Here is a 23,490-nt window from a genome sequence, read left to right as displayed (position 1 = left end):
TCATAAGAGCCCCCATCTCAATGGGAAAAGCTGGGCATGGTTAAGCAGAACCTGTCATCCCAGCTTCAGTAGGAAGCCTGACACTGGAGGATCACAGTGTTAGAAGCATATGACTGGGCAGGAAGCAAGACCCTATCTCAAAAACAATCAGTGTTAAAATGGGCTGAAATGTGGCTCAGTGGGAGAGTGCCTGCCTAGCAACAAACCCCTAAGTTCAAAACCCAAGTACTATATAGTAATAATAATAATAATAATAATAATAATAATAATATAAGGAGACATGACAATATAAATGAGAACTAACAGAAGCAAATGAAGGAAATAAAGTAGTCCTTTCTGCCCAGATGCAGGGAGCTCATACCTGTAATCCCAGCACTCAGTAGGCCGAGACAGGAGGCTCTTGAGTTTGAGGCCTGACTAGGCTACCTGCCTTAGTACATAAAAACAAAAACAACCCAACAAAAAAAGGAGCCCTGTTCTTGAGGCCTAGGAGAGCCATAAGGACAGCTCTTGTGACACTTGCTTTGAGAATGAGCCCAGCCCACTTGGACACCACAGTGACAAGCTCTTAACATCCTGTTGATCCTGTGCCCCATGACCCTGTTGTATGAGAGTTCTGATGGAATCCTCCCTCTTGTCACCATTCTTAGTCTGCCTGTACCACAGGCTTGGCTCCATTCCTTGGCCAGTTCAGAAAGTCCTACTTCGCTCTGTCTGCTTTGTGGGGAACACTACTCTTCCCTCAGAATTTGAAGTGCTTCCCAAATGAGGAGTTGTTCTGGACCTGTGAAAGACTTGTTTGCAACTTGGCCATTGTGCGGCAGCATTCAGTTTTATTTTCATTGCACTAAAATGCTCAAGGATTTCCCAGATAACCATCTGTTTAAGTGCTGCCAGCAATCTGGCATATTCTCACTTGTGGCAGGGGTGTTTCATGCATAGGAAGCTCTGAGACACTCCATGATTGGTACTTAGCACATGATAGCTGTGACTAAGTCTGTGACACAGAAAATCTAGGTTCAGAGATATTTGCTGGGTATCCACTGTGGACCAGACATAATTTTAGATCCTGGGGACACAGCAACAAAAGTCACAGCCCCATGACTAGAAAGAGTTGAAACTCTAGTGTGGAGGACCAGGACTGTGGCACACACCTGTCATTTCAACACTCAGGCTCAATATGGAGATCCTGTCTCAAATTAAGTCTACTGTGGAAATATCCACACAAGTAATTACATCATTACGTTCATAATCCTCATCATCACTATCAACCGAAATATGAACAATCTCCAGTTTAATTTTTATTTTCTGTTAACCCATCCGCATGCTCCTCCCAGGAACCTGAGTCATGTGAAAAAAAAATTCTTTCTTCTATATTCACCTCACCAGATCCAGAAATATAGTTCAGTATTAATGAATTCTGTGAATTGAGAATGAGCCCGGCTATTGAAATTAAGAAGGAACACTGAGTCAGCACACTGGTGGCTCATACCAGTAACCTTAGCTACCCAGGAGGCTGAGAACTAAAGATCACAGTTCAAAGCCAGCCCAGGCAGGAAAGAAAGTCCATGAGACTCTTATCTCCAATTAAGCACCAGGAAACTGGAAGTGGCACTGCAGCTCAAAGTGGTTGAGTGCTAGCCTTGAGAAAAGAGCTCAATGACAGCACTCAGGCCCTAAGTTCAAGCCCATGTCTGACAAAAAAAGAAAAAAAAAAGTAACACTGAGTGAGAGAAGACTACCAGCTTTGAGATTGCTGACAAGCCCTTTCCTTCAGTTTATTGACAGGGTGAGGCCGGATAATTTTAGAGACTCCTGAAGCATGATAATTTTTTTTAAGTCTAGAATAATATACTCTCAATAAAGGTGCTTCATCTCCCCTGCCTCAAGTCCGTAATATACTAATCAAGGCTAAGGATAGAAGTATGCCTCTGTTAATGAAAACTTTGGATTCGCTTTTTATCAACACTTGCACTTACCTTTATAAGAACATGATGAACAGGAAAGAATGACTTCCCAAGAACAAGAAAGAGGCTGCATGTCAGCTGCAGTGGATCTGAGAACTCAGAAGGTGAAGGGTGGGGCTGGTCCCCTCCCCTTCACCTGCTTCCTGTGCTCAGGGCACATTCTCCAAAGGACTGGCCATTGACTTTAGAGGTCAATTCAGATTTCAGTTTGTTCTTGGGGACTATTTTGGTCCCTGAAGTCCTTTAAAGTTTGAAAAGTAAGTTGTCCTTGGTTTGGAAACTTTGTATCCTTCTGGGATAGCATCCCCAAGATCCAATTATGTGGAATACTGAAGGAAGTTAGCTCTCTGCTTCCCTCCCTCCCTCCCTCCCTCCCTCCCTCCCTCCCTCCCTCCCTCCCTCCCTCCCTCCCTCCCTCCCTCCCTCCCTCCCTCCCTCCCTTCCTCCCTCCCTTCCTCCCTTCCTTCCTCCCTTCCTTCTTTCCTCTGTCCCATCTTTCTCTCTGAATTTATAATCCCATCAACAGAATCAATATCCTACTTCTCAGTGATTATGTGATTCATTCAGAACCCCATCCCACCCCTAGTTTTCATTCCTGTAGTCTGCCAAGCCCTAGCTTGCTTATGCAATGGATTTTGGAGGAGGTGGTCTGAATAGAAGACTTATACTCTGCCTAAATTTTTATCTCATTGGATTAGGCACCTTAAACAGCCTTCTGTATTCTCGTGTAGTCCTCACTGGGCATCCAAGAAAGTGACTGTCCTCCAGCTTCCCGTCCTATGTGCATGTGCTCCTCGACCCCTTGGGAGTCGATACAGTGACCCAGGGCGTGTATCACTGCTTGAGAACAGCCATATTGCTTAGTCAGGAAATGTCTATTTTAAAAAATATACTAACATAAATTCATTGTGATATCATATCATATCATATCACATATCATATTTTTAGTTGTCACCTCATCTATATTGCTTTCTTGACCCCTTTCTCCTCCACTCTCCTTTCTAATGGTTTTTGGTGGGTTTAGTTATATTATTCTCATTCATATAGTATATATTATATATTCATATACATGAATTTATATTTATATATATACTTATATATTCATATGTATATTTTATAATATTCACCCACTCCTTTCCTCCTCTTGTACCGGCTATTACCCCCAACAGCTCCCCTTTAACAATCATGTCATATTTTTTTTTGAGCTTCACATTAACTGGAACTTTATTTCTCTAAAACCTAAACATTGTCAGTGTGAGAAGAAATCCACAGTGATACCTAGATTCATCTTGCCATGTAAAATCTAAGGTATCTTCTTTTTTGATTCTTGGTAAAATTGTATCTAAGAAACAGGATACATATGTATTTTAAAAATATGAAGCAGTAAAAAGAATGAAATACGAAATCATATGATTTCATTTTTGGCAGCCCCTGTTTTTTCTTCTTAAGTTCCTTAAAGACTGTAGCAGGATAAAAGGATCACTGACTCCAAGTCTTTTTGAGATAACAAATGATGAGATAAAAAAAAGAAAACCCACACTCATAAACAAGGCCAGGTAACCCATTCCCTCCCACGACCCAAGGTAAAAAACACCAAGAATTTTAGTAATGATTCAGAATTCATCTTTATCTCCTACCTGGTTCATCAGTGGAAGTTTGGAATCATGTTTTTTTTTTAATGATTCTTACACGTATGTATATAGACTTATAAACTCATATTAGATGACAACTGATTTTTTTTAAAGTTCAGGCAGAGAAAGAAGCAATCATTTTTAAACTAAAACCTTGTATGATTTTGATGACAGTCCAACTTGCTATTCATTAGCCAAAAGCTACAAATGCAGTCTACCTTCCATTAAAAAGAAAAATATGAAGCAGTCAACCCAGTGATTAATTTGACATGGCTGTCATTGGGGAAATGGGGGAGGTGGTGGCAAAGACACCAATAAACAAAAAGGTACTTAAACACTTCATATACAATGGAGGGGGGGGAGGGTGTTATTTCAACACATTGGGAAAAAGCACTGAAAGCCCATTAAAGTCAAGCCATACCCAAAACTATGAACCATATTCTACCTTAAGTAGGTTCTCTTTATTACCCTCTTTATTTTTCTTTTTCCTTTTTCTTTTTAAATAAAGTATCTCCCCACATTATCATCACTTTTAATCCTCCTCAGATTGGGCTTCATCTTCAGACCCTTCATCTCCGGATTTCTCGGGAGGAGGGCTTTCTGGTTCCTCCTCATCCTCTTTGGGAGAAGGAGTCGTCTATCCTTTGATGCTTTGGAGGCTGTGGGGTGACTCACTTTCCCTTTGCCTTTCACTGGACTTGGTGTCACTGTAGCCTTTAGCCTGGGTGTGGGCATTTTCTTTTCTTTTCTCTCAGGTTTGGACTTCTTAACCATCTTTTTGTTTTTCTTCTTTGAACTGCCATAGTGACTATCATCATCATTTCCATTAGAAAATCTTCATCACTGCCGGGATTCTCTTGAAATGGTGCCTCATCTTCTTCCTCTGGCTCCTCCTCACTGCCAACATCTCCCATCTCTCTCTGTTTAGAAGCTGCTTTAGATGCTGCCTGTCGTTGGCACAGGTTTTGATGATCTTCTTTTTCATCTTCACTGTCCTCTGATGAATGAGAGTCATCCTTCTTGGTCTTCACATCTTTTTCTTCTGAGGCCTCACTCTCTTTCCTGTGAATTCTTTCCAGATTGTCTCTTATTGTTAGCTTCTCGAGGAGATGATTGAATTTTCTTAGCAGGAGGGCCCGAATCTCTTCCATAATCTTCATCTGCATCATCTGATTCCTGGAACTGTGAATAATCAACGACCTTTCTATTTCTGACAGGCCGAGAGACATGTTCGCTGTCCAAACAGGACCTAGTCGAGAAGCCAAAGACCAAGACCCCACCCCCCCCCCAACCCGCGCACTCAGCGCCCCACTCCCCTGGAACTTTGGCCAAGGTGTCTCAAACTCCTCTGTTCCTTGGTTCGGGGTCCCTGAATCAGACGAGCCCTCCCCACCCCTCCCCTGTCTCTTGAAAATGGATCTCATGTCATATTTTTTAGACCTAGATTCTGCACATGAGCAAAAGCCTATAGCATTTGCCTTCATGAGCATGGCTTATCTCACTTAACATAATGATCTCCAGTTCCATACATTTTTCTACAAATGACATAATTCCATTCTTCTTCTTTTTGGTTGAGTAGTTGTTGAATGCTTCATTTTTTGTGTTCTCAGTATTGTCAAAATAGTCCTAGGAGTTGCAGGATCTCAAAAATTGCTTCAAATTGGTGTTTTTTTTTTAAATTTGGAAATGGCAACCTTCTTATGGAAATGATTTTCTATTTTTTATTAAATTTTTATTGTTATGTAAAGGTGAAGTATAGAGGGGTTACAGTGACATGAGTCAGGTAAAGAGTACATTTCTTTTTGGACAATGTCACCCCTTCCCTTTCTCTCTCCCAGTTTTTCCCTCCTATCCTCACTCACAAGTTGTATGGCCCATTTTCAACATAGTGTCTAGAGAGTACCACTGCTGCATTTGTTCACCCTTTGTCCCTCTGTAGAAATGGCAACAGTTTAATGAACCTTTCACTCACTGCCATTCACCCCGTCTGAAACAAAGAATGATCAGTTTTTTTAAATGTTATTATACCTAAAAGCAAAACTTGTTCACAAAATGAAAACATACAGGGCTGGGGATATGGCCTAGTGGCAAGAGTGCCTGCCTCATATACATGAGGCCCTGGGTTCGATTCCCCAGCACCACATATACAGAAAATGGCCAGAAGTGGCGCTGTGGCTCAAGTGGCAGAGTGCTAGCCTTGAGCAAGAAGAAGCCAGGGACAGTGCTCAGGCCCTGAGTCCAAGCCCCAGGACTGGCCAAAAAAAAAAAAGAAAACATACATAATCCAGTGCCCAAATCAGTTCTCTACAGAAATCACTTTGGTTTATGTTTATTTTTTCCAACAAGGAAAGGAAAAACATGATTCAATAATTTAGTGTTAGGACAATGGCAAATATTGTGTGTCCAGAATCAGTGGTCCTGGCTGTGAGCTCTGGTGCATGGACACCAGTGGGTATCCACTACTTTCATGAGATGTAGCGCCCATGTGTGGGAGCCTTAAGTCCCTTGGGGATCTTGCCCAACACTTCCTTTCCACTGGCCATCAATGCTCCCATGATGACTTAGTAGGTGATGACATTAGATCCTGGAGAGAAAGGCATTAGATGATAAAAACAACAAACTAAAGATTAATTTGTAGATAACATCAGCCTCCCCAAATTCTGATGAGAGAATCAATACTTTTCCTTTGGTGTCAGATCTTTCTCAAGTGTGTCTGTCTCAGCATGACATAACCATATCCTTTCTTCTGTGGTTTGAGTTTCCACAGAGAATAGTATATTGCCAACTCTGAAATACAAGCAGGAGTGCCAAAGGCACGTACTGGCCAGTCCAAACAAACACAGAAGGGAGAGAGGGAGGAAGAGAGGCTCAAACTGGTCTTTGAAACATAATTTTATTCTTCTTTATGGATAAATAATACTCTGGCTATTGTGAATAGTGCTTCTGTAAACATGGGTATATAGGTACCTCTTTTGTATGACCAAAAGATTAATGTCCTGAATACACACACACACACACACACACACACACACACACACACACACACAGAATTAACCACAAAAGAGCAAATCCAATTAACAAATGCACAAGTGAATTAAACAGACCAACTCTGACACTAAGACTCCGTCTCACCTTAATCAGAATGGTGATCATCAAGGAAACAACAACAAATGCTTGTGAGTAGAGTGGGAGAAGGAATCCCATACTCTATGGATGGGAAAATAAATTAGTCTAGCCATTCTGGAAAACAGTAGGGAGAAATTAAAACTAGAACTGCCACTCTGGGTATATATCCAGAGGAATGTAAATCAGCATATAAAAGCAAGTTTTAATCAAGTGTGTGCACTCCAGAGAAGACAGAAACATGCAGAGGAATCAAGAACTCTGCCTTTGGAGAGACTGCCTTCTAGTGGCAAGAGAGTCACATGACAACATAGTAGCGGGCTCAGCAGTAGAGGGCTTGCCTAGCATGTGTGAGGCCTGGGGGTGGGGATAGAATGGACAGAAATGGCACCAAAAAGATAACACAACAACCTAAAAAAAAAAAATTATTAAATGAGGAAAGCAACTTCTGGGACAGAGAGAATGCTCAGAAGTGGTGAAAGCCTGGAGGAAGGAAACCCACATTTCTTGGTGTGTGTGGAGCCAGCCCTCAAGGTTTTGCCAGTGGTGGACATCTCCCATCTGTTTCCTGCTTCCTGCAGCCACGGTTTGCGATCTGATTGGTTAAGCTTTGACTTGTGTGTAGGGGGGCTGGGCTTTCTTTAGTGTGGCTTTCTGAGGACAAATGTGTCCATTCTCCTCAGAATGGGCACATCTTTCAAGATCCTTGCTCAAAACGTTTCAACATAGGGCTGGGAATATGGCCTAGTGGCAAGAGTGCTTGCCTTATATGTATGAAGCCCTGGGTTCGATTCCTCAGCACTACATATATAGAAAACAGCCAGAAGTAGCACTGTGACTCAAGTGGCAGAGTGCTAGCCTTGAGCAAAAAGAAGCCAGGGACAGTGCTCAGGCCCTGAGTTCAAGGCCCAGGACTGGCAAAAAAAAAAAAAAAAAGGTTTCAACACTGCTCCAAGGACTTAGGAGACTGTCAGGAACCATTAGAAGCAGCGCATCCTCTGTGAAGGGGAAAGAATCACCATCTTACTGAAATAAAACAAGGACGGGAACCATATACTGTAAGTTAATGTACAAGCTTCTCTGAAGAAGGAAGAAAGAGGAGGGAGAAGGAAGTTGCCCCCAGATGAGGAGAGGAGGCTAAAGATTTGCTTCCTCAGGGCGGAGAGGCCATCTTTGCAGGCATGCACTAAGTGGAGAAACAAGCGTGTGATGCCAGATGTGAGAATGTTGGATTAATCAAAGAATATTTGCCTGAGTTACAGCTTCATTCTAGGAATCATATTGCTTATCGCTTACCTCATATGCCCAGCTCAGAACTCCTGCTCAGAAGTTTCCTTAAATTGCTTCCATGCTCTGTGCAAAGATGTATTCTGACCACCAGTGCTGGTGACTGGGACAGGTTGGTAATTAACCCAGAAGCAGTCAGCACACAGGCTGTCCAGTGGCCAGGGAGTAGCCTGAGAACTGACCAGGCAAGTATGTCTCTCAGGGAACTTAAACTCAAAACACAAGGACATAGACCTTGATAAAAGAGGAAGGGGAGAGAGGAAGAAGTAGGGTAGAGCAAAGATAGCCATAGAGCAGGAGCCTGATTTGTAGTAGCTGAAGTGGGGGTATATGAAGACAGTAGAGCATACTTAATTCCAGCAGGAGCAAAAGGAAGCAAAAACCCAAGTGGCTGAGTTTCCACAATATCAGGTTCCTAGATCTGTGGGTCATTAAGCTCTGACACAGAGAGACCCACAGGAGTCACTCAGGTGCTGACTAACATTGCAGCACCTTCAGGCCAACCCTTCAGGAAAGTACATGTGATAAAAGAAGGCTCCTTAGCTTTCAGAAGGCAGAGATTAAGGATGGCTGATGTCATGAATGCAAGATGCTATGGCCCAACATAGGACAGTTATCTCTGCTTTCATGATTCCAGATATCCTTCTACTGCTAGGCTCTATTTTGATAACAACTGTGAGGGGTTTTTCCCCCATGCAAAGAACTTCAGCTTTCCCAAAACCAGCTGAGGTCTAATAACAACTAACTACCCAACACTAACTTCCTGGATTAGCCATAGATTAAGGACTCTGTCCAGCTGGTTTGCCTTCACTTCAGATACCAGTCACAAGTCTAGGCCACCCATGCTTCTAGCCAATCATTTATAGAGTCAGGGGTGTTCCCAGAAGCCCCTCTTCGGATTCTGTCATCTACTAAAATGGTTCACAAAGCTCAGGAAAACATGTTATTCTTATTTACCTGTTTGTCAGGAAGAATACAATTCAGGAGCCGTCAAATGGCGGCGGTGGGGTGGTGGTGGTGGTGTAGCTGTTAGCTGTCTTGGTGGGAGACCGAGTCAGAGAAGGGGAGAGGGAGACAGGGACATACATATAGACAGACAGTAGGTCAGCAGGTGAAGGGGAGAAGGAAATGCCTGGGGTGTGGGGAATGTTTGGGTCACTGAGGCCCGGCTCTCCTTCCTTTCTAGACTCTCTGAGGTGACAGAGTTACTCTAGATCAGTCATTGTGGTCAAAGCCCAGGAGAACTCTGAGTACCTGGCACTAGCAAACTTTTCCAGCTAAAGTTTTTTGTTCTTTTTTTTTTTTAATGGAAAGGCACTTGGGGTGAGGTTTTCCTTCTCCACACAGCCTAATTGGGTCTATGGGGTGAAGTCTCATCTCTGAGCTTCTCACAAAACTTTAAATTGCTTCTGGGATAGGACCCAGCCCCAAAGCAACCGAGCCCTAAGTTCCTGAGAGAGCAGTGTGGAGCAGTGAGGAGAGGGTGTGGGGCCCAGCAGCTGGCCATGGCTGGCCAGCTCACCCTGGGTGCAGCCTCCTAGGGGTTGGGGATCCTAGCTGAGCCTCAGACTTGAGAGGCAGCATTCCTCTCCTGGTTGCACTGAGCCCCATGACCAGGCAAAGGCTGCTGGAGCTGAGGCTCCATCTTGAATTATCTTGAGACACCAGAAAGTGAGACAAAGTAGAAGACTATATGCCACATGCCCCCAGCTGTTTCTGGGGGCAGCGCTGAAAGCTACACCCGACATGGCCTGCTGGCTAGATAGCATGCAAATGGTGATCAAGAGCAAGTCAACTGTCCTGCCCTCAATCTATTGGCCATTCCTGCACTCCACTGAGCTACTTTCCTTCAAGCCACAGGGATAACCTAAACTGTACCCCACATGGGTAAGTGGTGGATGAGCTTTGCAGCCAGCTTCCTGCGATTTGTGAGAGAAGAAAAATAGTGAGTGAGGTGGAGCCTGGAGGTAAGGTCTGGATAAGATAGTGGGGTTACAGGTGGCTATAGGCAGCATGCTCTACACAAGCCCCAAAGGCCTATTTAGGACCAGCATAGGAAGGTTAGAAAGTTAGAAAAAAGACAGATTTCAGGTGCTTGCAGAATTCTAACAGCTCAGGCTCCTGGGCAGTGACATTACTTCCAACAGGAAGTTTCCGTTATTGCAAACACTTAGATACTGCAAAAATCACCCATTAAATAGAGAACGGTCACCTGCAATCCTAGCAAGGGCATCTGTGTCTTTGTGTCTGTCTGTTTGTGTCTATGTCTGTGTATCTCTCCTGGGGCTTGAACTCAGGGCCTGGGCGCTGTCCCTGATCTCCTTTTGCTCAGGGCTAGTGTCTACCACTTGAGCCACTGTGCTACTTCCGGCTTTTTCTGAGTAGTTTATTGGAAGTAAGAATCTCAAGGACTTTCTTGCCTATGTTGGCTTTGAACTGTGACTCTCAGATCTTAGTCTCCTGAGTAGCTGGGATTACAGGCATGAGCCACTGGTGCTCAGCTGAGCCAAGCTATAGTTTAAACTTGCTGAATGAAGAAGAACCTAATCTGGAGGAACAACAGGTCATGTGACTTATCGACCAGTGTCACTGAGCTATGATAACCCAAGGTCTTCCAACTGTATGGTATACACAGTTACTCAGGTACCTCATTCCCTTACAAAGCACAACAGACAGCATTTATAGACATGCGACATTGCTTTAGGGATATTAATATCATTGATTCAGCAGAAATGTCCTCCATTTCATTAAGATTCATTACATCTGTAAAATTCTGACCACATAAGGTCTATTACACAGTATGGCTATTAGATAACTTGGGTTCATATTTGAATCTCAGAGGAAAGGCTTACCTAAAATTTTAAACATTGTGCTATGATCTCCACATGTTGATTCATGCAGGCCAATCTGTGAGCATGTATTCTCTGCTTTTGATATACCTAGAGAGGGAAGAGAGCTAGAAATGGAAACATATAACCAGTCGACGGTGACAGAATTTGTCCTGCTGCGTCTCTCAGCCCACCTGAAGCTGGAGAAAACGTTCTTCATGCTCATTCTGTCCATGTATCTGGTGATCTTGTTGGGCAATGGGGTCCTCATCCTGGTCACCATCTTTGACTCCCACCTGCACACACCATGTACTTCTTCCTAGGGAACCTCTCCTTCCTGGACATCTGCTATACCACCTCCTCTGTCCTCCTGGTCCTGGATGGTTTCCTCACTCCCAGGAAAACCATCTCTTTCTCAGGCTATGCAGTGCAGATGTTTCTCTTCTTTGTCATGGGAGCCACGGAGTGTGTGCTGCTGGGCATGATGGCGTTTGATCGCTATGTGGCCATCTGCAACCCCCTGCGCTACCCCGTGGTCATGCGCAAGGCTGTCTGTGTGCTCATGGCCGTCAGCTCCTGGGCAGCTGGTGGAGTCAACTCCTTGGTGCAGATCTCTCTTACGGTACAATTGCCCTTCTGTGGGGACAATGTCATCAACCACTTTGCCTGTGAGATCCTGGCTGTCCTGAAGCTGTCCTGTGCTGTCATCTCCATCAATGTCATCAGGATGGGGGTGGCCAATGTGATCTTCCTGGGAGTCCCAGTTCTGCTCATCTTTCTCTCCTACACCTTTATCCTCACCACCATCGTGAAAATCCCCTCAGCTGAAAGGAGGAAGAAAGCCTTCTCCACCTGCTCTGCCCACCTCACTGTGGTGGTCATCTTCTATGGGACCATCCTGTTCATGTATGGGAAGCCCAAGTTGAAGGACCCACTCGGGGTGGACAAGCAAGACCTTACAGACAAGCTCATCTCCCTCTTCTATGGGGTGCTGACCCCCATGCAGAACCCCGTCATCTACAGCCTGAGGAATAAGGATGTTAAGACTGCTGTAAGGGAACTGATGAGTCCAAAATGCCTCCCCAAGTGATGGTGGGATATATCCCATGATCCCTCAGACTCCAGTGGCCCTTGCATGAGAATCCCAATGCAAAGCAATGCAAAGTGAAGGGCACCTTGCCTGTGGAGTTATGTCCCTCACGATGTGCTCCATGGATGAGCAGTGTCAGTGTCATCTGGGAGGTTGTTGAGTTGACATGCACAATTTTGAAGCGTGTTGGTGGCTTACCACATTCAATTATGTTCCTACATGGCTGCCCTTAGCCAAGGATGGCTCCTCACTCAATGTCACATTCCCTTCTCAGATCCACCCATGGCCAATGGCTAATTATTGTTTATAAAAGGCTTAATATTCCTTATCCCAAATGGAGTTATTTCCCTCTCTTTTTTATTAACATACATGAGTTGTAAAGGGGCATTCACTGACATTTATTTCATCAACCTTACTCAATTATTCTCTCCATCGGACTCCTCATTTGTAGAACCATTTCAATGGGTTTCATTGTCTATCAAGTGGAATTATTAAATGGGACTCCATTCTAGATAGAGCTTTTCATGGCAATGCCTGTTCTCCTGCTGTCCAGCCCTGCTTTCTCTACCTCCCCCTGTCAGGTCTGAACAAGCAGTAAAGCTTCTGCATGAAAATCTTTCCTTCAGCGTCAGCTTCCGGGGACCTCAGCCTTCAACAGAAAGCACTGATCTCAGCGCAGCTGTGTGAACAGCATGTGTATCATGGAGTGTGCTATTGTCCAGTGTTGCCTGGACTCTGACTCCCAAGCAAAGAAACGCAGATTCCTTTTGTCCAAAGGGAAAAGTCAAATGTTTGTAAAAATGATTTGCTAAACTAAGTTCCTTTAATTTTCACTTCTATACAATGATCTCAGTTCATATTTATGAGCATTTTTAACGCCTGTATATGAGTGTGTATGTGAGAGAGACAGACAGACAGACAGACACAGAGATACAGAGACAGACAGAGAAAGAGAGACAGAGACAGAGAGAGGGGCAAAGAGACAGAGAGAGAATGTGTGTGTCCCAGGGCTTGAACCCAGAGCCTGAGCACTATTCCTGAGCTTTTGTGCTCAATGCTAGCATTCTACTGCTTGAACCACAGCTCTACTTATGGCATTTTGGTGGTCAATTGGGGACAAGAGGCTCATGAATTTCCCTGCCTAGGCTGGTTTTGAACCATGATCCTCAGATTTCAGCCTCTTTAGTAGCTAGGATTACAGGCGTAAGCTACCAGCACCTGGTATATTTTTATTCCTAGAGAGTAAGCAGGTTCTTTAGTCTACTGGGCAGTGGGCTCAGAGGTCAGGACTATGACATTTTCATCAAGGACAAAGATGTCTGAGGTCTGGAAAATATTTTGTCTCGACTTAAAAAAAAACCCTATAACAATAACAGCGACATGTTTATATTCATGGATCATTTTTAAACAGTCGACTGTGGAAGTACCTTATTTTACTTTATGAAAAATCGGGGCACTGCATTTGCACAATTATTTTTAAGAAATCATTGTATTGTAAATTAAGTGATGCACTTGTAAGGCAAATAATTTCAATAACAAAAGTAGAAAAAACACTTAATATTTGTAAGTAAAGTAGATTATCTATTCCTTTCAACATGGTGTGGGCTTGGGAGGTCTTCAAAAGGGATGGTGCCCACATTGGGACCATCTTAGAGACCTGATTATTCCAGAACATACTTGTCTGTAGTTCCTAGTGAGGTAATTAACACAGTTGCCCATAAGGTCCACCAAGGTCTTTCTCCAATTACCCTTCAATTTACTCTTCTCCATCCTGTGCTCAGAAAGATGTGACAGAGTGACTGAGAGATTTCTATGGAAGGTTTAGGGAGGGCTGAAATGGTGGAAACAGTTCCCCAAGAGAAAAATCTAAAACACATCAGTCTCTAGTTTGAAGGCTGAGGTAGTCAGTGGGCTTCAGAGCTTCAGCTCACTGGTCTCTGTGGAAAACTTATAGCATCCCTAAGCTGGTGAAACCCATATTTTGTGGCAAGATTTCTGTCTCTATGAACAGCAAAGATGCACAAAGAACTCACATGCCAACTCCTTCTACTAAGAAATCATTAATACCAGGGTAGGTTGTTGTTGTTATATGTGTGTGTTTAAGCAAAGTATCTTACTTCCCTTTAAGATCAGTCCTTTTCATATTTATTTATTTATTTTTGGTAGTACTGGGGTTTGAGCTCAGGATTTTGAACTTGGTAGACTGGTACTCTACCACTGAGTCATTCTGTTATCATTAAGATCAATCTGCATCAGTTACTTTTGACAGAGTCTTCAGTTAAACTCATCACCTTCTTTCTGCTGCCTGCTCTAAGAAAAGCTTCTATCCTTTGGTCCTGCTGAGAAGATAGGAATATATTCCCACTTTAGCCGTAGGTGAGGATTACTTGAAAAACCCTATTTTGTGTTAAGGAGGATCCAGGATTACACAGGTCTTACTTAGTAAAATGTTTGCTATTTGCCAGGTCTCAGATGCCAGACTTCTGCCTAAAGCTTGATCAGACTGCTCCCTCTCCAAACCCAGAACTTCCCTCTGACCACATCTTCTCTACTTCATTCTGTAACGGTTGTTCTCTGCTAGACAGTAGCAATGGAGAGGATAGTGCCCAACATCTCTGGCAGAAAGAGTCCCTTCACTACTGGGATCCAAGCTGCCAATGGATCCTCAACTGGCCAAAAATACAGAGATTATAATACTTACTGTCTTAGAGCACTCATGTTCTCACTGTTGGTAGGAGCACAAGGCCTGGGCCTATTTAATCCATAATTTTTTAGTTCTATGTGGTAGAAACCCAAAGTGACCCCAGCTTAGATGAAGAATTAAATTTATTATTTAGTTACTTATTTGTTGTTTAGTTATCTATTACTTGTTTATTTTTGAGGCAGGGTCTGGATATATAGCCTAGGTTGGCCTTGAACTCAGGATCTCCTGCTCTACCTCCCATGTGCTGGAATTGCAAATGTGCACCAGCCTTTCCTGGCTGCGAACATACTGATTTATGGGCACCAGTAGTGAGAAGTGAGAGCTGCAGCGGGCTTTGCAGTACACTGCACCTAGGGACTTGAAGGCTAAATGTGTTCTCTATAACTTGCCTTTTTTTCCTTCATTTTGTAAAGAAGAAATGATTTCTCTAGATACACTAAAAAGGTGAGACCATACAAGGAGAAATCTTGTTGACATTTTAAATTGGCAAGTAAACATTGTATATATTTATGTTGTACAACATGAGGTTTTGATATAGGCATGTGAATATATGTACATGTGTATGTACTAGCTAAATCAAGCTATTTCAATAGCTAAATCAGCAATCTAACATATACATTCCCTCACTTATTTTTTTGTGTGAAAACCATTAAAAGTCTACTCTTTAGCAACTGTTGTGTATACAAATTATTGCTGTTAGCAATAATTACCATGCTGTACACTAGAGCTCTTGAACTTGTTTAGTCTCACTAAAATTTTGTGTTTTTTGGTCAACATCTTCCCAATGAGCCAGCCTCTGATAACTCATTTCCCTCTTTGCTTCTATGAACTTGATCTTTTTCTTTCTTTCTTTTTTTTTTTTTTTTTTTTTGGTCTGAAATGGGGACTCCTCGTATCTAACCCTTTCTCTCATTGGCTAGCACTCTACCAGTTGAGCTACACCTCTAACCCCTGACCTTGATCTTTTTTGATTCAACATATAAGTGAGATCATGTAGTATTTTTGACTTTCTCTACCTATTCCATTTTACTTTCTTTTTTTTTTTTCTTATTTTGGCCAGTTCTGGGGCTTGGACTCAGGGCCTGAGCACTGTCCCTGGCTTCTTTTTACTCAAGGCTAGCACTCTACCACTTGAGCCACAGCACCACTTCTGGCCATTTTCTGTATATGTGGTGCTGAGGAATCGAACCCAGGGCTTCATGTATACGAGGCAAGCACTCTTGCCACTAGGCCATATCCTCAGCCCACTTTACTTTCTTTCCTCCAGGGTAATCTGAGTTGCAAATTCTAAATCGCATCTTAGGTCTCACACTCTTGCTTTGTTTTCACCAATAGGCATCTTCTGTGAAGGTGCTAACAGGAACTCTGACAATTCTGAAGCTCACATGGTTACTATGTAATGATGTAGAGGCTTCCAAATGAAACCACAGAGTGGTGTTCAGTCATGGCCAATTACAGCTGGCCGGGGTGTCAGAACAGTGGAACCTATCACCTCCTTGTACTGCATAAAGGAAGAGAGGGAGCATTGCCTACAGATACAGATGTTGAAATGCAAGAGAGTCTTTGGAGAGAAGAAACCCATCTTCATTACACGTTTTAGACCTAATGCCATTTAAATATAAGTTAATCTATGTTTATTTTTGTCACTTGCAACCATGGCTCTAAATCCTTCCTACCTTACCCTCCCACTTGATTCTAACCCAGCTGAAAAGTGTGGTTCGGTCCAATGGAATGTCTTCTCACTAACTTGGAATCAGATGGATGGGAAGAAATTGCACAGGGGTTTGAGGTTTTATTTTGGACTGACTGGAATGTTTTAGAACTGGACAGAGGTGGTATTTGTACAATATTGTTGATATACTAATGCCACTGAAATGTTAACTTTAAAATGGTTTTGCCAGGCATCCATGAGTCACACCAGTAATCTTAGATGTTTGGGAGGCTGAGATTAGAAGGTCACGGTTTGACGCAAGCTCAGGCAAAAAAAGTTTGTGAGAATCTTTCTCAACCAATAGCTGAGTGTGATGACAGAAGCCTGTCAAGCCTACCTATGTAGTAAGCTGAAATTCACAAGATTACAGTTCCAGGCCAGCATGGGGAGAAAAGTCTGCAAGATTCCATCTCAATGGAGGAAGCTGAGCACAGTGGAGTACATCTGACATCCCAGTTATGATAGGAAGCAAAGAAGAAAATGGGAGGAGCATGGTTCAGGCATATACTTGGGCACCAAATGATACCCTATCTCAAAAAGCAACAGTGTAAAAAAGAGTTAGAGGTATGGCTCAGTGGCCGAGCACCTGCCTAGCTAGTGTGAAGCTCTGAGTTCAAACCTACTACCACCAAATAGATAAAATGAAATGGTGGGTATTAAGCTACAGAAGTATGCCTCAATACATGTTTTTCATTTAAAAACAAATATCCCAAGTTTGGATAAAAGATTTGAGTGGACATTTTTCCAAAGATGTACAAATGGTCAATGAGCACAGGAAAAGATGTTTGACATCTTTAGTCATCTGGAAAATGGAAACCAAAACCACAGTGAAATGTTTTGCTATTACCAGGATACTGTAATATAAAAACTAAGCAATAATGAGTACTCTCAAGGATGTAAAGAGATCACATCCCTTTTAAACTGCTAGTATTGGTAGAAAATGATGTAGTCACTTTGGAAGACAGTTTAGCAATTCCTCAAAAAAAGTGAAAACTAAAGTTAACCACATGACCTAGAAATTTCAAAGGGCAATACCCAAGAGAATTGAAAATACTTGTTGCTGTAAAATTTGTACATAAATGTTTACACCAGCATTATGTGTATGTACATTAGCATTATGTATATTATGTATATCATTATATATTAACAGGTTATTAAATGTACTATGCATATTAGCAAAATACGTATATTTTGTATATTGGCAAAAAATACTCCCCCAAACAGAGTTAACCTGTATGCTCATCAACTTATGCATGGATAAACAAGATGTGGTTTAATGAAATAACTGAAAGAAATGAAGGACAGACACTTGCTACAATATGGAGGAACCTTGAAAACATTATGCTAAGTGAGATGAGGTAGACAAAGGACTTTATGTAGTATGACTCTCTGTATATAAAATGTCCCAACAGGTAACTCCATAGACAGAAAATAGATCAGTGGTTGCTAGGAACTAGAAGTAATTGTTGCTGGTACAGGGTTTCTTGGGATGGGGTATTGAAAATGTTCTGGAATTTGATAATGTGATGGCTGTACAAATTTGTAAGTATGTTTAAAACTACTGAATTGTATTTGTTTTTGAGACAGGATCTCACTACCTGGCCTAAATTGGAACTCAGGCCACTGATATCTCAGCCTCTCAAATTCTGGGATCATAGATCTATGCTATCATATTACCTCTGAATTATATATATTTACATATCATTTTATTATTGTTATGAAGGTGTTATACAGAGGAGTTACCATTTCATAAGTCAGAAAATGACTATGAATCTCAGATATGAAATTTCTTATCTATGTAAACTTCAAATTTTTACAACGTTTCTGTGTTTCTTTTTTTTTTTTTTTTGCCAGTCCTGGGCCTTGGACTCAGGGCCTGAGCACTGTCCCTGGCTTCTTCCCGCTCAAGGCTAGCACTCTGCCACTTGAGCCACAGCGCCGCTTCTGGCCGTTTTCTGTATATGTGGTGCTGGGGAATCGAACCTAGGGCCTCGTGTATCCGAGGCAGGCACTCTTGCCACTAGGCTATATCCCCAGCCCATGTGTTTCTTGATTTTTATAATGTAAACTTTAAAAAACTGCTTTACCAGATTTTTGCAAGGATTAAATTAAAATATGAGAATAAATGTCTACCCAGTGCCTGATACATAGTAGACAGCCAAAAGGATAGATTATTATTACTCTTATTGTCATGATGTCTGCCACCAAGGCATATGACCTAGAAAGTCAAATGGTTAATTCCCAGTGTTGAAGCTTGCTTAGTGGCCATTCTGAGACTCCTTAGTTATCTCTTCAGCTTTGACTCACCTTGAGCACATTACTTCTGTTTTTGTTTTCTGTAGCTTCTAGTTTATTTGTATTTCTAGAGATAACAATTTAAGCCAGTCTTAGACATTCTAGCCCACCTAAAAGGGAGAAAATATGAAGAGGCAATTGTGAAGATTACAGCCCCAAAACACAGGCTCCTTACAAGATTATACCTATTTGGGGGGTTATAATTTTTTTTTCCAGCAGTGGTACTCCCTATACACTATATTGAAAATGAACTATATAGCTTGTAAGTGAGAACAGGAGGGAAAAATAGAGCAAGGGAAGGGGTGATTTTGTTTTTTTAAACAAAGGTACTCATTACCTGATTTACATAACTTTCTGTGACTTTTTAAATAATAGTTTAAAATATTTCTTTTCCTTCTACCTTACCACAACGTCACTAAGGCATATGCTCCACAGTTTCTTATGCTGAACAAATAGTATTTGGTCTTCAAAAAGGATTTTCAAGGCATATTAAAAAGATAAAAAGTGGGCTGGGGATATGGCCTAGCGGCAAGAGTGCCTGCCTCGGATACACGAGGCCCTGGGTTTGATTCCCCAGCACCACATATACAGAAAACGGCCAGAAGCGGCGCTGTGGCTCAAGTGGCAGAGTGCTAGCCTTGAGCGGGAAGAAGCCAGGGACAGTGCTCAGGCCCTGAGTCCAAGGCCCAGGACTGGCCAAAAAAAAAAAAAAAAAAAAAAAAAAGATAAAAAGCACAATTTGAAGATAGAGTAAGCCTCAGAACCAAACTCAGAGACAGCAGTGGAACTGTAGACCAGCAGCTTAAAAAAAACTACGATTAAAACACTAGTGATGTTAATGACAAACAGCAAAAACAAATGGGCAGTCTAAGCAGAGAGAATTCTAAGAAAGACTCCAAAGGAAATGTTAGAGATTTAAAACACTGTGACAGAAATGAAGACTACCTTTGATGATTTCATTAGTAGAGCCTACATGGTCGAGGAAAAGAATCTCTAAACTGGAGAATATGTCTAAAAACATTTCCAAAACTGAAAAGCAAAGAAAGAAAAAACGAGAAAACAATGTTCAAACAAACAAATATCCAAGAAATATAAGACAACTAAAAAAGCAGACTGTGCATCATAGAAGCATCACAGCAGGAAAATAAGAAGGACAAAAAATGTATCTTATAAGTATTTATACTTACAAGTTTGAGAACAATTATCTTAAATATTTCCTTTTAAGCAAAAATATATAACTGGATTTATTTGTTAATTTTTTATAAAGAGAGAGTGCCTTTCCTTACCTATTAGTAATTATTGGACTCAAACAAAACATACCAACGGCATTCAATTGTAAGTTTCTTCAAGTTGTATAAAAATTTAAAGATTTTTTTTGCAAAAGGTTAAGAGTGCAGAGTCTCTATATTCTACAGAGAAATATTATGTCTTCCTGCCCTCTGATAGGACAATATTTTATTTTTATAACATGTCTTTAATGGAGCTATCAAAGTATTCAACTTTAATTTCTTTAGTATCTCTTACACCCTCTTTTTAAGCACAATTTGTGTAATGGAAGTTAAAATGATGTAACTACATGACTAACCATTGGCTTGAGCAAGGTGGGAAGCAAGATTAATTGCCTTTTGATTAATATGACTCCCACTGAGTGGGAACAAACATGGTATTGCAGAGCCAGCAGTCCCTGTGTCTGTTGCTCTACATGTTGCCCAAGGAATGGTGGTAGCATTAGTTAACTGAAGGATCCAGTGAAAGGGAGGCTGCTTAAAAGTACTTACCAGTCTCAACCACAGCTGGGTGCCAGTGACTCACACCTGTAATCTTAGTTATTCAGGAGGTTGAGGTTGAGATCTGAGGGTCTAGGTTTAAAGCCAGCAAGGGAAGAAAAGTCCATGAGAATGTTGTCTCCAATAAACTACTCAGAAAAAGCCAGAAGTGGAGCTGTGGCTCAAGTGATAGAGCACTAGCCTTGAGCAAAAGAAGCTCAGGGGTAGTGCCCCCAAGCCCTGATAGGCAAAAAAAAAAAAAAAAAAAAGGACAACAACTACTGAGGATAGTGTCCCATTATAAATTTACTCCCCTCTCTGTTCACCAATCCACAGCCCTTAATTACAGGAAAGATCCCTTGTTAATCGCCTACCCTCAGGAGATACAGAATATGGGGAAATTTGAAAAGTGATTTCACGAAGCAACCCTTCAGACCCAAGACTACTATGCTAGCTTAAATGCTTCATTTTTTTTGGTCAAATTTATTTGTCGTGATACTATGTATTGTTTCTCTCTTAGTTTTAAATTTCTGCTCTTGTTTCAGCTTTTCTCTCTGTCCCTGATCTATCGCTAAGCCCTGGGATGTCTTCTCCTGACATCTATCACATTGGCTCCCACCACAGTCCTCTCTCTGATCTTCCTGTCTTGACTGTTTCCTACTTCTGGACTCTGTTAAAACGCCAAGGATGACACTTGGCAGTCATCTCTCAGCAAAGAGCTGTCCCCATGACTTTTTAGAGGTGAAGGCTTTTGGCAGTCATTCCTGCTTGATGTCTCCAGGTCTCGTCTGCTCTGAGGTGGGCGGAGGGACTTCAGAGAAGGCCAGCATGTGGGTGACCAATGCACCTATCTCAGACACAGCAAACCTTTGCCTCTCATTTTGTCATTTCTCTTTGAAAGACAAATGGCCCTGCCCCAAAAGGCAGATACAACCTTGTGGTCAAAGTACATTCAGGAAGTACTTCCAGGAAGTTTAGCAAGCCCGGGACCGATTCTTTTCTAAGGGACATTCTTTTATAATGATAGGTTTATTAGAAAGCTGTCTGCAAGTTTTCTAATTGTGTTTATGGGACATGGGACCCCTAAATTCCTATGAGACCTTTCATCAAACTTTAAATTGCTTCTGGGATTAAAACTGGCCCCTGAACAACAAGAAGTCTAAATTGTTCCAGGTTCCTGGATAGATCCTCTGGAGAGCAGGTAAGGGGCAAAGAACAGAAGATTCCCAAGGAGAAAGGCTGCACCTGACTGCCAGCACAGTGAAGAAGGAAGTGAATGTCAAGTTGTCTTTTCACATTTGGCATGGAGAGGCCCAACTAGGGCAGTGAGCAGCTGGAAGTCCCCCAGTGAAGGCCACACCCTAAGTTCTTGATGCACAATTTGGAGGGACAGCTTAGTTCCCGAACAGCTAATCAGAATCTACTGCATGTTCGACTCCAACAGATAAGGCCAGATGGGGCATGAGCCAGGTAAGCAGTTGAAATCATAATCTCGCGAAGCCAGAGACCTTCCAGCATGATCTGTGCTCCTTCCTGTTGGATGCACTCCAGAACTTGCCACAGACTGATCTCCCCAATGGACACAGACTGGTTTCTCTCTGTAACCAAATGTTCTTCAGGTAGGTGAAAAGAGCAAAGATGGAAATCCAAAAACAAGTGGAATTTGAGGTGAGAACTTGAACTTGTGTTTGTTTATGGGGGGCAATAAAAGGGCTAGTGAGATAGCTTGGTGGAAAGCTTGTCTGGTGTGTATGAGGCCGGGTTCAATTCTCAACACTACAAAAAAGAAAATGCAATCCTAGGGAAAGGGCTAGACACCTGCCGGGAGTCTAAACCAGTGCAGGGATGGGGTAGTCAGAGGACCCATGGCGAATGACTTTCGAGGAAGGAATTTCTCTTCAATTTTAGGGCAAACTTTCCAATGATCAAAGCAGCCTGCCAAAAGAATGGGAGATATGAGCAACACATACTTAAAAACAAAAACTGGACAAATTATGTTAAGGTGCTCATAGAATGGAAGAAAAGGAGGTGATATAATATTAATCTCTCCAGAAACAGATCTGTTTCCTGGAAATGATGTCTGCAGTTGATCTCTACTAGTAATTTTCATGAGAACAGTCTCAGGCCATGTCTGCCTTCTCTCACTCAAAGATACTCAACCAGCCACAGGGTAATGACCCCAGATGCAGTGTGTGGAGGTAAGGATGTCACCCTCCCTCTCAATCCCTGTCACACACAGACATGCTGGGGAAAGGTGTGATATCTCTATTTTTCATGAATGTCCTAAGGAAAACAAGGATGGCCAAGACTTCCTTAATTGTTCTTATAGTCCTTAGTGGACCTGCTCTGGCATGAATGGAAGGACAGAAGTACAATCAGAGTGAGGAGGGAAGGGGCTCTAGGGAGAAGATGCCGAGCCTCCAAACCTTGCCCTGGCTGTCTAGAGCTTCTCTCTAATCTTCAGGGCTTTTGTTTTATTATATTCTTGTTTTTGTTTTTGTGGATCACGGAGCTTGAACTCAGGGCCTAGGAGCTCTCCCTGAGCTTTTTTTTTTTTTTTTTTCTCCAGGTTAATAATGCTGTACCACTTTGAGCCATAGCTTCACTTCTGGTTTTCTAAGTAGTTTATTGAAGATAAGAAGAATCTCAGACTTTCCTGCCTGGGCTGGCTTCAAGCCATCATCTTCACATCTAAGCCTCCTGAGTAGCTAGAATTATAGGTGTGAGCCACCAGTGCCGGCTCTACATTCAGTTTTATAGAAAGTGAAGCATACACTGAATGTGGTACTGTAGAGAATGAAGTCTGATGCCACTGGAGTAGCATTAGCAGTCAACTGGGATAGGGAAGAGCCTGGCTTAGAAGCTGTCACTTGGAAAACAGCTTCCAAAGCAGAATCTCGTCACAAAGTTACCCTGGGGACCATGAAGGACTCTCCATGGACTCCATCTTTGCTCTTTCAGGGGTCTGGTGAAGACTGGGAAAACCTTAGTACTGTGGACAAAAGTCATGTCAGGAAGAGGGAATATAGAAGTTTTTCTGTAAAAGTCTAAATGTGCTATGGACCAGAAACTCCTAATCAGCTATATA

At 42.2% G+C, this 23,490-nt stretch overlaps 1 protein-coding gene and 1 pseudogene across 1 annotated transcript; one reads left to right on the top strand and one right to left on the bottom strand.

Moving 5' to 3' along the window:
• Window positions 1–4,130: 4,130 nt before the first annotated feature.
• On the bottom strand, window positions 4,131–8,588 carry LOC125352857 (annotated as a pseudogene).
• Window positions 8,589–10,970: 2,382 nt separating this feature from the next.
• LOC125340920 (olfactory receptor 13C7-like) lies at window positions 10,971–11,926 on the top strand. The gene is given in 2 exon segments (XM_048332862.1): window positions 10,971–11,142; window positions 11,145–11,926. Coding segments are annotated over 2 exon segments (954 nt in total).
• Window positions 11,927–23,490: the final 11,564 nt, after the last annotated feature.

Source organism: Perognathus longimembris, chromosome 1 (genome assembly GCF_023159225.1).
Source record: "Perognathus longimembris pacificus isolate PPM17 chromosome 1, ASM2315922v1, whole genome shotgun sequence".
NCBI classification, from domain to species: domain Eukaryota; kingdom Metazoa; phylum Chordata; class Mammalia; order Rodentia; family Heteromyidae; genus Perognathus; species Perognathus longimembris.
Note: the sequence above shows the minus strand (reverse complement) of the source record. Positions and strands in the feature narration are given on the sequence as shown.